The 16,138-nt window shown below is 47.4% G+C and overlaps 1 protein-coding gene across 49 annotated transcripts in view; it reads right to left on the bottom strand.

Annotated features, from left to right (window-relative positions):
• Positions 1-16,138, bottom strand: part of PTK2 (protein tyrosine kinase 2) — a 192,950-nt gene that overhangs the window by 68,764 nt on the left and 108,048 nt on the right. For all 49 annotated transcript variants that reach the window (XM_086337508.1, XM_086337504.1, XM_086337498.1 and 46 more), the window contains 6 exons: positions 11,274-11,414; positions 10,462-10,539; positions 9,635-9,742; positions 7,515-7,632; positions 4,314-4,344; positions 951-1,003 (listed from right to left, as the gene is read on the bottom strand). In XM_086337508.1, coding sequence (XP_086193634.1) covers positions 951-1,003; positions 4,314-4,344; positions 7,515-7,632; positions 9,635-9,742; positions 10,462-10,539; positions 11,274-11,414 — 529 coding nt within the window. The remainder of the gene's footprint in view (positions 1-950; positions 1,004-4,313; positions 4,345-7,514; positions 7,633-9,634; positions 9,743-10,461; positions 10,540-11,273; positions 11,415-16,138) is intronic.

Below are 16,138 nucleotides of genomic sequence, written 5' to 3' on the forward strand. Positions count from 1 at the left end.
AAAGCATGAATACCAACACAAATATTTCTTGAGAAGGGGGTTGTGGGATGTTTATGGATGATAAAAAAAATAAGCAATTATATTTGTATGCTGGAACATTAACAAATAATTCAGTCATCAACTAGGCAAATGCACAAAACTAAATTTTAGGTAAAAATTCACTCAAGGTAAATTAAACTAACAAGAATTAGACTTCTTCTAAGTCAGACTGTCAGACAGTAGAGTTTTAGGAATCTGTTATTTTAGAAATGTGACATAGATGAGAACATACTATATATGTGTGCATATGGATATACACGTGTATATATACATGTATATACACACATGTTTAGCATGTGTATTTTAAGATGCCAAACCTGGGTCCATAGAAGATGCTTTTTCCCACCTTTCCTCTATTTTCTACATTTTTAAATGGGGGGGAAAAGGCACATGTATTTTGAGAAACATATCAGAGAAAGCACACCATGCTCATCACACCAGTAAATAGTTAAGATACTGCTTATGTCAATATCTTAACTGTATCTTTTAAAAAGCAATATTCAAACACCATTTTATGTTAATTGTTAACAAAAAAAGCTGTTTATAAATATTCCACATCTCTTGAACTTCAAAAAATAATAAATACACAAAGCATATTATGTTAATTTTTGAACTGCAAGCATAAATTATAATGGCAGCTTCGAAAGCAAACATTTTCACTCTATAATTAACATGGCATTAAAACTGAAACATAACTTGGAATTCTAAGTAATTTGTGAGTAATCTACTACTGTAAAATTATACAAATTTTAAAGTTACTTTTAAGTTTTAAAAATTAAATAAATTTACTCTTTAACATTCATAAGCTAGCCTAGAAAGACATAATCCTCATAAGAATGAGCAGAGGTCAGACACACGGGGCCCCCTCCCACCGCTGTGGGCACCCCGCTGCCGCCCACGTGGCCTCTTACCTGACACGGAGACCGCATGGGTGCGCACGCCCTGCTTCTCGCTGTTGGCCAGCCTGGAACAGAGGTGCAAAGCGTGAGCGCCCCACTCTCCAGACCACGCTGCTGGCATTCACACGCACGCCAGCTGCCCAGAACCATGACGGCTGTGCCCTCTCCCAGGGAGACGGCACAGTCCAGAGGGGGACTTTGTGAAATACCAGATTCTATCACCCGAGGTCCTTAAAGCCTGCTTTAACGTTTTAAAGACCAGAAGTGCAGGCCGACGAGGGAAGGAACGCTGAGCCACAACACTGCTGAGCGTGTAGCGCATGGCCTGAATCACTTCAGATGCTGGGCTGCCGAGGGGAGACGCCCGCGACTGAGGAGTCCTCTGGACACGGCACTGGCCCTGCCGCCGTTTAGAGTGTGATCAAGAGCAGGCAGGATGGTGACACATACTGTCATTATTTACAGACTGACACAGGTAAGGTTAACACATCTGGTTATTCATTTCATGAAATGGCTCAACAATGGTAGTGTTTTACACACACATCCACATAAAATCATATTTTGGTCAAAGGTTTTAAGCACATTAAAAAAAAATCCAAGTATAGTTCAATTCAAACTTTTCGAAAAAGCATAAAACAGAGAGGAAAAAGGAACCCTATAGTCTTCAGGTGTCAAAATTATTTTGCTCTTTTCATAAAAGAAAACTTTTTTTCTGATACATAAATATTTACTCTAGAAATACTGAACAGGAATTTTCCTTAGTAAACAGAATTTATATTGGAAATCTTGGAGCTTAATATATCCCTTCTGAGAACTAGAAATATTCAATGTGCAACTGCACAACCTCTAGGAAGTGTTAGTCGCTCAGTTGTGTCACTCTCTGCGACCCCACGGACAGCAGTCCACCAGACTCCGCTGTCCATGGGGTTCTCCAGGCAAGAATACTGGAGTGGGTAGCCATTCCCTTCTCCAGGGGATCTTCCTGGCCCAGGGATTGAACCTGGGTCTTCTGTATTGCAGGTGGATTCTTTACCCACTGAGTGGGGAAGGTTTACAGCACAAAGCCATACACATCAGTTCTTTTACTGAATTTGCTACATGTTTGAAATGGTATGTCTATAATAAAAGTTTAACCAGAGTGTTCTAACAAACCACCAGCTCCTCTTCCACTGCAGCCACCTGACTGATCGTAATTCCCTCTCAACTGCATTTATTGGGAGGTCACAGGTGCACGTTCCTAATACACAGGCCACGGTCCTCTGCCTCTGTCCCACAGACAGCATGTTGCGTCGTCCTCTGCTGTCGGCTGGGGCACTTTTCTGAATCAACCTGCTCACAAACACCTCTCTGATCAGTGGTAACAACACGTCTGCCGCTCTGTGATTTGTGGAAATTCTGCTCCTTTCTAGTATCTGTTAGCACTTCTAATCTACTCCCTTACTCCTCACTTTTATGTCTATATTTACAATTCCTGTGCATTTAATCCACAAAGTCATCTCTCAAAGACTTTCTACAACTGAAAATATTATGAGCACGAATTTCTTGCCTGATTTTATAATTAATAAACATTAATAATTTTAATTAGTTAATATCCATTAATTCATAACATTAATACATATCTATTAAATGTTGTTGGGTTTGTGAAACAATGCCTAAAAGCTGAGAGAAATGGTCTCACCCCCCCACCACTTGCCTGCTCAGCAACTGTGTACCTACTGGGTGCCACCTACTGTCCCGTGTCAGGCCTACAGGCCCCCTGACCCCGGCCATCAGTGAAGCCCAAGAGTGAGAGCAGCAGAGAGGTGACTGTTACTCAGATAAGTTACGGAAAAACACAGGGCTGCTTCCAGGACTGGAGTGATGGGGGGTTTTCAGATGAAGTGATGCAGGGTGAGACCTGAGCAGGGCCCTGCTGAAGGAGGGACGTGGGCTCCAGGAGCCGAAGGGCATTCAGTGTGGCTGAAGCTTGAGCGCGGGAGCAGAAGCAAGGCTGGAGAGGCCGCACAGCCTCTCCCCAGACGGCTGAAAGATATGGGCATTTATCCAAGAGCAGCAGTATCCACACAGGACTTTGAGAGGAAAGCTCCCTCCCGATGCTGCAGAGAAGACAGGCAAAGGCATGCAGAGGATGGGAGCCAGGGGTCTGCGGCGCTGTCCTCTGAGGCTAGCCCCTGGCTGGTGTCGAGGAGGGCTGCCACCATCCCTACTGATCAGGACAGCTCCCTGTCCTGAGGCCAATGGTGCAAATCATATGGCCCATGCTGAGCTCTTGCCTTCCGTTTGGGAGACTGGAATCTGGGCACACGCCAAGCACAGGGTGCACACGGGACCAGGCCCACGTAAAGGCGGGGCGCTGAGTCTCTCACGAGCTTCCCTGGGAGACCACTCTCCATGTGTCCTGCCTGCGCCCCTGAGAGAGGGCCCCCGGGGCTGCCCGGCCCCTCTGAACACCAGGCCGTCGCACTCTCCCTGGGCTGTCATGCATCGCAACCATGAGAGCCTTTATGTGCCGAGTCCTGGGCATTCCTTCTAGAGAATCCCTGCACGAAGTGGTCCAGGGGACCCCGACACAGGAGTCTGCTAGTAGAGCCCAGACAGGTGCTAACAGCTAACAACCGGGGAGGGTGGTGGGCAGGTGAAGTGCATGGGCCTGACAGTTCGGAAGCAGAAAGGGAGGGACTGGTAGTGGAGGAGAGGGAGTGACAGGTCAGAGGCGCCCAGGCTCTGCTCCCTTAGCCCCTGTGCAGCGCCAGGGGCATCTCCTCAAGTCCCTCCCTCTGAGCTCTCGGCACCCAGCTGCATACCTGACTGTGAGCGTGGTGCCTTTCATGTGCTCCCCAATCCCTAGCACGCTGGCTGAGGACAGAGAAGCTTGGGCCTTCTTCACTTTTACAGATTAAAGTATCTACTATGAAATCCGTGACACAAACATGTTTTAAAATTAACCTAAGTTGCATATCTTTAATTTTCTCACTTGTAAAATAGCCAGAATGGTACTGACTTTCAGGTCTCTGTGCAGACTGCCATTGCCTATATAGTAACCATCTGACAACAGACCCCTCTCCTGTTATCACTACTATTCTTGAGCTTCTTACTGAACTTCAAGGGAAGATTCACTTTACACTTCTGACTAAACCTAAATACTTGTAAAGCAATTATCCTTCAATAAAAAATAAATGAATTAAAACAACAACAACAACAAAAAACCTAAATACTTTAGATGATTTACAACTGATTTCTTTCTGGAAATACTTGCTTTCTGATTTCCTAATCATACATGCAGAAATTTCATTACTCAGGCAAATGTAAAATAAAGCATGGAGACTTTCAGTCTCTAATGCAACGGACTAACAAGGCACACAGAGTGGTACTTACTTTGGTATCGATGGCAAAGCCCGTTCACCTTCTGTGGAAAAAAATGAAAAGAGAGAGATGAGATTCCTTTGGAAAAGACTGTATGTACAAACCAAAGAAGATGAGTCCTATCCCAGAATTTTAGCAATAATCCTTTAAACGCAGCTGTTATATGCCTGTGATGGGTTAACACAGCTTTATTTTCAGTATTTATGACAAACATGCTGTCTGCAGGTGCAGACTACAGGAAAGGCACTGCCTCTCAAAACCAGGCTAAGGGATAAACAGAAGAAAGCTGTTCTTCCCAGGAGACGTTAGAGAAGAAAGAATTTTTCATAATCAAAGCCAACATTCTTTACAAAGACTGAACACCCTGCATAGGTTTGGCTACTCCAAAACCTATACAGGGAACACAGAAATTCAAAGGAAACAAACCCACCGGCTCTGTAGCTGCCAGAGGAACGTGGGTCCCGGGCAGCCGAGGGGCCAGCAGCCTCAGAGCCTGAGGAGGCCCAGGGACGCAGCTGGGGGAGGTGCTGGGGCCCCTACACAGGGGCCGACCCCCACGATGACGGCTGGGCTCCAGCCGGGGCATCACAGGGGAGCTCAGGACTTGCTCAGGGGCTGGGGAGACGCGTTCCCCAGCTGTCCTTAGTGAACCAGGAAGCACGGAGCCCCTGGTTTAACCTCTCTTATCTGGATTAACCTGGTGGTAAAGCCAGGTTAATTTCCCACCAGTCCCCTGGCTGCCTGGGAAAAGGGTTACTCTTGTCTTGGTAATGTGAAATTATGACCCTAATTTGCACAATTCTTTCCTCTGAGGAGAATTTAACTAAAAATTGAAAAACTGCCACTGAGTTTTCTCTAAATTAAAGGAAAAGTTAGGTAAGGCCCCACAAGAAGGTCCGGGGTAACAGAGCAACTCTGGTAGAAGCTGGTTCGGGCACGTGGCTTCTGACTCTTACAGTTTTCTGCCCCAGTGATACCACCTATAAAAGCACTTTCTAAATTGAAGCAATTATGGTGGATCACAGAGCTAACAAAGTGCACCTGGGCAGAGCAGCACTCACGTGTAGAACTGAGACGTCACTTAGAACTGTTACACTCACAAACACATGCGTGTTGCTTACCATGAAGCAGCTCATAACCTAGAGAGAACAGACGGGTATGTATGCAACTGTTCCTTAATGCGTGTACCAGGAAAATGGTGCATCAGAGTTGTAGAAACATATTTTACACTTATTTGAAATTTTAAGAAACTAAATTAGAAAGTGTACATATGCTCCTGTCCACATATTTCTAATTATAATCCATTAAAAACATTTGACTTTAAATATTATTTCAAAAAAAAAATAAGTATTATTTCAATTAGGCAATATAACTTAACTTTAGGAATCTATTATAAAATAGTCACAAGCACATATGCTGTGATTTAGAATAAAGTAAATTATCAGGCTTAATCATCTATAAAGACCACATAAAATTGATAAAAGCCTCGGACCCACTACGTTTTTATGAGAAGCGATTTCATTTATGCTGTCTTCATATGAATGAAGAATTTAATGTGTCTCATTTCATGAGATTTGATATCAAAATGTTTCTTCCAACAGGGGAAAAAAGTCAACTAAAAACCAACCCAAGAAGATGTTAAAGCCTCAAACATTTAACGCCTAACGTCTGAATGTTATTTTTTCATATACCAACAAATTGATGAACAATATTTTGGCAAATTAGGGTGAAATAAAACAATTATTTACCAAAAAGAAGATAGGTGCTATAGTACATTTAACATTTTTAACACAATACTATCTTTATGTGAAGCAACTTTCCCAAAACATTTAAACAATGCTTGCAAGGTATATACCTTCATTTAAATGAAGCACAAAATGAAAACTCAAGAGCTCATGAATGCAAAAATTTTAAATGAAAGGAGCCTTTAGATATTTCTAAAAGCAACTTCACTACTGTATTTCACATTTAAAAAAGCTATCATAACACACACTCCATTTTAGGGGGAAAATAAATAAATAGATTTTATTGGTTTGATCATGGTGGAAAGAAACAGTTCTGCCAGATTATTCATGTCCTGGAATTCATGCACTCACTGGCCTTTTGGCTGATGGCTTTAGTATGACATCCTGACACTAACAAAGGTTTAAACAAAGATTCCAGCGATGCCTCTGCTTCATCCCCCACCCCCACGCCCTCCACCTGCTGTCAGCACAGAGAACTGGACCGCTGGGCAGCACGACTCTGCAATGTCTACACCAGGAGTGCAGGGCCTCATCTGCATCCCTCATGTCTCCCCGACTCCTCCTCTGATCGTCCTTCCCACGGGGTGGGGGTGTGCTGGCAAGGATCTTGTGTCTGCCTGCCCAGAGCGGCAGCCTGATGGGGGCAACTGTGGACACGGACCCACCTCCCACGCTACAAAGCAGGTACTGCTCCTCCTTAAGGATGAGAAGTCCCCAAGCCCAGGCTCATCCAGTGCGTCATGATCACATGGGAACAAGCAGATATCTTTGAAGTGTGTGACACTGTGGGTGCCCTGAGCCACCTCCAACGGAGGCCATTCCCATCCTGCTTCCCGCAGAGACCACAGAAGCAAGTACCACTCTTCTCGCCTTCCTGGACGGAACTGAGGCACAGGAAGCTAAGTACTTAGCAGATGGCACGCGCTCATGATGTGAACCCATCGGTCAATGTAATTCCAAAGCCTGGTTTTTTCCTGCTTTGTTTCAGAAATCCAGACCCTCAGAAACACTGTGTCTTAACCCTTTGCAAAAGGCTACAGAGACTCAGCCCCGTTCCGAGGATTCAAGACATCATGCTTCAGACCGAGTTTGTTCTCTGACTGCTCTAAGCTTTTGAGAGCTTTAACAAATAGGAGACTTTATCTATACGAGTTATAGGGGCTTAAAAAAAAATCCCTTGAACATAATCCCAAAAGTTTATTTAAAAAACACTAATGGTAACTGAGACAATACTTTAAGGCTGTCGCTCAAATCAAAAGGGTCTGAACACAAACCATGTGTCCTTTAAGCTCTGTCCAAACCCAGCTCGTAGGCTGTGAGCTGAGTCGCTGCCCTAGAAAAGCAGGAATACAGATTTGCTGGGCTGAATTATTTGTTCGCTCTTCACGTTCAGAGTGGCCTGAAGGACGGGCTCGGGCTGCGGGCGAGCCTGGCGGCGGCGTGGAAGGCTAGGGCAGGGGCGGCTCACCTTTCTGGGGCCGGATGATGAAGGACTGCGTGGCCCCGTGCACCAGGCGGCAGTACCCGTCGATCAGGTCGGCCATGTTCTCGGCGATGGTCAGGGACGGGGCCGTGACCGTCAGGGGCTGGACAGGGGAGAAGAGCCAGAGAGAGCGGTCATTGTTCCTTCCGCTCCTCAGAGGGCCAGCTGTGCCGTGACATCAGATCGAGACGCACTTGAGCCCAGAGGAGAGTGGGAGTGAGACGAGATCTGTCATCAGGTCTCAGTGAGAAGAGAGGGTGGTATTTAAGGATCTTATTCCTAGAATATGTGACAGAAGGCAAAGCCAGACAAAAAAGAAAAAGACACTTAAATCGCTTAGAGTCACTTTCTAGAACAAAGAGGTGGGGGAAAAAAAATGTTTCCTACAGAAGGTCTGGCCCCTTAGGCATACTCTAATTAAGAATTTAGAAAATTAGTAAGCTCAATTACGGCTTCTTTTAGAAACTAGACAAGTGTGGAGTAGACTTTTATCAACCATCCATAATTTTTCTAACCTTAAAGAAAATTAGTGGAATTTCATTATTTTGAGCATGCAGAGCATGCTCTACCTAAGAGCTTAGAAATCACTTTTTTCAAGGCAAAACACACAATTATGATACATTTCCTAAAAGACCTGTCATTAAATGTTATCCAGGAGATAATCAGAGTGGTATTTTTACTTTCAAACACAATTACGTCCTAACTCACATAGTCTTCATAACTTCCTTCTAAAGGAACAACTCAGCTCACCTGCATCATCCCAAGTATTGTTTGAGGGCAGCAAACAGAAAGGAGGACAGCCTGAAAATCATGGTGCAGACAGGAAATTACTGAGAGATTTTCAGGAAATCTGAAGGTTTCAATATTTCAGGGCATCAGTGGTATAATTCTGAGACTCAAATGTACTGCCCAGAGCCTCAGAAATGCCAGGATTCCAAAGCAGGAGGAGCAAGAATGAGATGAGAGAAGCCTCGAGAACAAACCTGCCCTAGCAGGGGCGGCAGCAGCACAGAGCCCAGGGGTGAGAGTGGGGCCAGGGCAGCGCCCCAAATGGGCTTCATGCAGAAGCAACCCTGTGTGCGCTGCTCCCACCCCCCCACAGTGAACATCACATATAACACCGTCCAGGAAATAAGACAGTAGCACAGTTTACAGAATGTATATAATTTTAAGAGGTTGATTTTCTTGGTAATTCATGATAATATTCTAGTTTTTCCACAGAAAGACTACATTAGTTTTTAAGTGAATCGATGCATTTGAACTATGGTGCTGGAACAGACTCTTGAGTCCCTTGGACAGCAAGATCAAATCAATCAGTGAAATCTAAAGAAAATCAACCCTGAATATTCATTAGAAGGACTGGTGCTGAAGCTCCAACACTTTGGCCACCTGATGCAAAGAACTGACTCACTGGAAAAGACCCTGATGCTGGGAAAGATTAAGGCAAAAAAAGAAGAGGGCAGCAGCGGATGAGATGGTTGGATGGCATCACCAACTCAATGGACATGGATTCAAGCAAACTCTGCGAGACAGTGCAGGAGAGAGAAGCCTGGCATGCTGCAGCCCATGGGGTCACAAAGAGTTGGACACAACTTAGCAACTAAACAACAACAATTTGTTATGCAGGGCTTCCTAGGAGGCTCAGCAGTAAAGAATCTGCCTGCCAAGAAGGAAACACAAATTTGAGCCCTCGGGAAGATCCCCTTGAGGAGGAAATGACAACGCACTCCAGTATCCTTGCCTGGAGAATCACCATGGACAGAGAAGCCTGGCGGGCTACAATCCGTGGGGTTGCAAAGAGTTGGACGTGACTGAGCGACTGAGCACACACACACACATCTGTTATGTGATGCTCATTACGTAAGAGAGAGCTGAGATTCTGATGATCCATGAAAACTTCATCTATATCCTGAAACAATCCTTTCAATAAAGGGCTAGTTTAGAAATAATGATTGTTTCAGGATATGGCAACCCACTCCAGTATTCTTGCCTGGAGAATCCCATCGACAGAGGAGCCTGGTGGGCTACAGGCCATAGGGTCACACAGTCAGACAGGACTGAACAGACACAGCATGAGCAGAGGCTATCTCCTTTATCCCCCTTACCTCGGGCGCCCCTGCGATCTTCAGCTGCAGCGTCCCTTTCCTGTCCTTGTCTTCACTGTTTGAATACTGGATAGTCTGCACTTGGTTGAAGTCGGCCAGGTGTGTGGGCTTTGGGAAGAAAAGGCAAACATTTGACCACAGATGCCAGACACTCGTGCACTATCCCGTGTAATCTCCGTGGTCCCCACCCCACCTCGCTGACAGGGTGTCTGGGGAGCCTGACTGTCCACCTCGCCCAGGAGGAGGGGGCCTTTCTCACTCTGAGGAGCTGGCGTGGACCTGCCAGGGCCGCCTGCTCACCTCACGGTCAGGGGTGTGTCTGCCCTCTGTGCTCCTGGAGGCAGAGGGGTGCTCGACCTTCAGGGGCTGGACGAGGGGGCGCCGTGCCCCAGCACGAAGACACGCAGAGGAGGAGGGAGGGAGCCCCTGACCTGACTCTCTGGGTGACAGTCTCGGTCTCAGGGAGCATTCTGCCCTGCTTCTCTCAGAGAGAGGGACCCATGCCCACTCCCAACACACCATGAGCAAGGAACGTCTCTGACCTGTTCTGGGGTTCTTCTGAGGGTTTTGGTGCTGGGGAGACAGCGGGCATCTAAAGGACCCTTCCCACAAGGACACACCACCAGCTCATTTCCCAAGAGGAGTGGGCTTTTCTTCTCATGCAGATACAACGTGCCCATCAGTCCCCACCCTCAAGCATTTCATGACAGCCGTCAGTCTGCAGGGCCAAATCCCACGCATTTACTCAAGACTCTCGGCCTGCTCAGGGCCGCCTCCTCTCAGGACACAAGTGCCAGCCCCTTCCTGCCGAGGTGAAGCACACTTACATTGCAGCCCTTGTCTGTGAGGTAACTGATTCCTTCCTCGGGGCCAATCGCCAGCTCTACTGAAATAATCCAGCTTGACTTGAAGGTGAAACAGGTGACGGCAAAGGCACCAGGAGGAAAAAAAGGTATTTTAGATGAAGAACCACTGAAACATTAAAGGACCAAAGCAGGGGCCAGACAAGCTTCTACTCATCTCTGTCATCAAATAACACAGAACGTGCCCAACGCCAGGCCTTCCTGCTGGCACTGGTGGTGGAGAACCTGCCTGCCACGGCAGGAGACACGACACAAAGGGACTCAGGCTCAGTCCCTGGGGTGGGAAGATCCCCTGCAGCTCCAGGATTCTTGTCTGGAGAATCCCACGGACAGAGGAGCCTGGTGGGCTACAGTCCAGGCACAAAGTGTCGGACACGACTGAGCGTGCACACATGCATGTACAACTCCATGGTGCAGCACCTGCTGAGCCTGAGCAGGGACAGACAGACTGAGCTCATTCTGGTGAGCCTCAAGCCAACAGTTTCTTTGGGAAGATTATCTGCGTAGGTAAACTAGCCCTGAGAGAACAGTTAATCAACGAATCGCTGGGATGGGATTGAAATAAATCTAAATATGAACACAGGCAAGCTATTAAAAAAGGACTGTTTTAGTCTCACGTTGACATATTTTCTTTTTGTATTGTTCTCCCACTGTAGAGTGGTAAAATATTCTCATGTTAAACACGGGACAAATTAGATCCCAATCAGAAACTGAGGTATTCATGGAAAAGACAAAGAGATTCCACCGAGTCCCCTACTGCAAATCCCCATACTTACACCAAGGGCACACTTGAAGCATTCTTTATCAAATCTGTACACCGGGGAGAGGATCTCAAAGAACTTCAGAATACTTTCTTCCCTGTTAAGGTTGGCAAACTGTCTAAATGTTTGTTGGATCAATTTTCTTAGTGTTTTGGCCTGTGTGATAAAACCACAAACATCTTTTCAGAGTCAACAGTAAGTGAAGACCACAGCAGTAACCCCCAACACCCAGGAACATCTCTTCCCCAGCACCACGTAATACCACCTGCATTCACCAAACATCATTATTTATCAGAGTCTGGTCCTTTTTAAAAAAATAATTATAGTAAAATACACACAACATATAATATACCATCTGGTGGCTCAGATGGTTAAAAAAAATCTGCCTGCAATGCAGGAGATCCAGGTTCAATCCCTGGGTCGGGAAGATCTCCTGGAGAAGAAAATGGCAACCCACTCCAGTATTCTTGCCTGAAGAATCCCATGATCAGAGGAGCCTGGTGGGCTACAGTCCATGGGGTTGCAAAGAGTCGGACACGACTGACTAACACTTCACTTTCAACTATTTTAAAGTATACAGTTCAGCTCTGGCTCATCGGAATCGGGGGTTCCTGCGGTCGGCAGAGGAGGGGGATGACAGCCCTCACACACCCCACACTTCCCGGGCAGTCGACACGTCCTTTCTGAAGCAGTCTGGTAACAGAAATCAAATACCTTACAACTATAGCCTTTGAGAGATTATCCTTTGGGAATAATGAAAGAACTAGGTGAAGACCTAGCAATGAGGAGGCTCCGTGCGGAAGTGTGCAGAGGACCCCATGTCGGGGCACACACACACACACATGTGAAAATAAGACAGCCCGGCGTGGTGGAGACACAGTCACAGGAGCGCACAGGAGGCGGGCCTCACGCGGGGGGCACGCATGAGGGAGGCAGGGTGGGTCGGCACGTCTGTCCTGGGCGCATGGGGCCGAAGTGCTCCCACAGGTAAAGCGGCCGCGGGAGAGCTGCGTGGGTGGAAGCCTGCACAGGAGGCCGACAGCTAGCTGTAGCCAGGGCCGGGGCTCAGATAGGCAAGCCAGGGATGGGATCCCAGGCAATCTGAAGAGGCCACAGAGGCTAAACCAAGGAGAAGCATAGTGAGTTCCAGGGCAGCAAGGACTGAATCTCAGATGTTGCCTAGAATGTGAGTGGTCAGTCGTGGACGCTCTGCAAAAAAAATCCAGGGAGTGCATTTTGGGGAAGACCCATCCAAGCTCTGGGCCACAAACCCAGGGCCTGCAAAGGGCCGCTCTCACCATGGCTGAGATGGCGTCCAACCACCGTTCTAACTCGAGGCTGTGCAAACAGTCTCTGACTCTCCTCTGGAGGATCACACTCACCCACCTGAGATCTCCACGACACCTGAAACCTGATGGGCCGCCAAGAGAACCTCCCTCCCCACTGGCCGGGCCAACAAGACTGTGCTGATTGGCTCTGCACCCCGATGTCCCTCGAGGTGCCCAACCTCTTCGGCTCCGCCCCCTCGCCACTTCTGCTGCAGTGTCCCCATGTCAGAGACACAAAGGGCCGTGCGCTGCCCCTGGCGAGCAGGGGTGAAGTCATCTGCCCCACACCAAACAGAGTCCAGTCGATGGCTTGTCCTCTTTTCCAAAACCCTCAGCCACAGGACACGCATGGGGTCAACTAACAGCACACCTGATCACTGAACCTGCTAGAAAACTTCCGAGTAACTGAGCAAAGATGTTTGAAAGTAGTAATTATGCAGTGTTAGCAGACAGTCCGAGCTATAGTTTACGGATCTGCTCGCCCAGCTGAACCTGGGGGAAGCGCAGCATGCTTACTGAGCGCCCACCCCGGCCCTCGCTTTGGCTCGCTGTGCACGCATGCCGCCAGGCGAAGGTGCAGGGAGGCACAGTGGCGAGCAGCGGCTGCACAAGCTGGCGTGCCAGCTCGGGCTAGCTTCCTGGGACACAGGGCCACACCCTGGCTTCCCGCCAGCCAAGAGGGGCGCCTGGTCAGGAGTACCTAAGCTTTCTCGGGGTCTCTGCTTCAGTGAGGCCACCCAAGAGGACCAAGAGATCTCACATACAGCACCAGTGCTGGGCAAGAACTAGAAAATGCTTGCTGTCTGAGAGGAGCCCCACATTCATTTCTAAGAAGGATGTCTTAGAAAGCATCAGTTCTTTCCTTCTTTTTCAGTGAGGAAAAAGTTTTACAAAAACTGACTCCCTAGAATCTCTTAATATTAATAAATATACCTCCCTATTTACAGGGTTTCAATATCCTCTCTGTGTTTGAAACAAGGCATCTGTCAGTGACAGCTAGTTGGTTTTCAACAAGTCCATACACAAAGAGAAGGCAGTATTACTAGGATGAAGCATCAGAAATTGTTGCTATTCAGCCTTCTGAACAACATTTATCAGATGCTGCTCTTAGTAGAACAATGGCCTCTGAGGGCCTCCTGGATGAAAAGGTTAATATAATCCTAAAGAAAATATGCCAGAAAAGAAAAATACACTAAGAAACAGGAATCGAGGAGTTACGTTATCGCCCCCTCTCCCAGATGCCAACTCTAGGTCTGTAAACAAGTGCGTGTCAAGTGTGTTTTTCTAAATTGAGTTGTAACTGACATACAAGGCTGTATTAGCTTCAGGTGTACAGCATAACGATTAAGTACTTGCACACATCAGCACTGTGAACCGACTGCCACAATGTCTGGTTAACACCATCTCACACTGTTAAGCTTTTTTTTCTTGTGATGAGCACCTTTAAGACCTGCTTTCCAGCAACTTTGAAGTATGCGACACAGTGCTAGTAACTAGTCAGCGTGCTTTACATCACATCCTCGGGACTCACTTGTAACTGAAAGTCTGCACCTGGTGACCCCTGCACCCATCACACTCCCCCCATGTCCCACCACCTGTTCTCTGTATCTAGGAGCTTGATGTTTTTTCTTTTTCTTTTCATATAACTTTCTCCGTCTGACTTCACTGAGTACAACATTCTTAAGGACCATCCATGTTATTGCAAATGGCAAGATTTCCTTCTTTTTACAGCTGATCATATTCCAGTGTGTGTACGTGTGGATCACTAAAGCATGCCTCCTTTCCAGCTTCCATGTGTGTGCGTGCGCGCGTGGGTATGTCTGAAGAATGCCTCCTTTCCAGCCTCCACGTGCGTGTGTGTGTGTGCACACGTGCGTGTGTCTAAAGCATGCCTCCTTTCCAGCCTCCTTACAGGGGTCTAGACCGGGGGGCACTCTCCGTGCAGAGGCCAGGACTCAGAGGCTGAGTGAGTGCTGAGCCGGGTACTTCTGTGCTCACCACTGGAACGGGAATGATGAGTAACTTAAATGCTTCTGGGAGGGGCCTAGGAAATCACTCTATTACTCTGAAGTACAGATACTTAACTGTGGATCTCGTAACATTTCTAATCCTGAAATGAGATTTCTACTGTGAATTATACTCAAATAAGCTGAAATCTGGCTCTTTTATTTGTGACATAATTTTAGATTTACAGAAGAGCTGTAAAGACAGTGCAGAATTCCCATCGACCGCCCCACCCCATGCCCTGAAGAAAACAACTCACACGACACTGACGCAGCTGTTAGACACGAAAGCAGTGCTGCCAGGAGGTCCTCTCTGAGACGCTCCCGTCTGCCCACGGACGCCCCGCTGCTCCCAGACCCCACGCCACACTTACGCACACCCCCCGCCCCCACAGCTGTCACAGCTCCCTGATACTTGTGAAGAGTAATAATTACAATTTCGTAGACAGTTAGTTCCCTCATGTTGCGACTGACTTAGTTTTACTGGTCCGGTGTTTTTAAAAACGTGCCTCTGGCACTAAGATCAAAGAGAGAGAAGTTTTAAATATCTTATAAATTAATTTTAATAATCAGGCACATACACCCCAATCCTATTTGCCATCAATCAATCAATCATAGCTTTCAGTTCAGTCGCTCAGTCGTGTCTGACTCTTTGCAACCCCATGAATTGCAGCACGCCAGGCCTCGTTCCATCAAATATAAGGTAAACTTTTGACACTTCAGGGTCAGCATTAACTACAAAGGATCTTCTAGAAATCCAGATATGAAGGGGAAAGGCACAGAAGACAAAGTGGCTCTTGGAGAACCAAATATTAACTGATCAGGCCATTCTATAGGTTAGTCTGGAAGAAACAAGAAGGTGTGTCACGGGGGTCTCTCACCTCAGCTACACGTGTATCGCAGCGCCTGAGGCCGGCACCTGGGGTGGCCTATTTTGAGTATGAGGACCCATTTTAAAAGCAGGATAACTTCTTGAACTCCCAAATGCCAGCAGCCATGCCTCTGGGGGTTACTGCTTCCCTGCACACAGCTCTGACCAGACTCTGCACGATTCTGAGGCCGCCCCGGGATGCACACATGGCCACTGGAGGGCCTACCAACGTGACCCAGCCACCTTCACACCCCTTCCTGCTTTCTAAGGCTGCACTGGGCCATGCGAGATTCTGTCCAGTGACGGGGCAGACGCCCTGAAGAACAGTGTCTGACATTCGTGAGCACCTCCCCTCCAGTCCACCCAGCAAAGGGCAGACGGGTGCACAGGGCAAGCTTCTGTGCCCATGCTAGGGCCTCAAGCTACAGATCAAACTGAGCCCCACGCGACTCAAGGTGTCAGGTCAGAACCTTCACCAAAGCAGGCCAGCTCCAGAGCCAGCTTCTGAACCACTGTGCTTGGGCGTCAGTGGACGGGATGGTGTCCACACGGCTGCTCCAGCGTGGAACGTGACCTCTGTGACACAAAGTCACAGCAGCAACAGCCACAGTTCCAGAGTTTATAAGTTAGACTGCGACAGGTGCTTGTGTTATGTGTGTGTGACCCTTGGGTCAGGAA

Source organism: Bos grunniens, chromosome 14, assembly GCF_055505025.1.
Source record: "Bos grunniens cultivar Pamir isolate PY7600 chromosome 14, Bosgru_T2T1.0, whole genome shotgun sequence".
Classification (NCBI taxonomy): domain Eukaryota; kingdom Metazoa; phylum Chordata; class Mammalia; order Artiodactyla; family Bovidae; genus Bos; species Bos grunniens.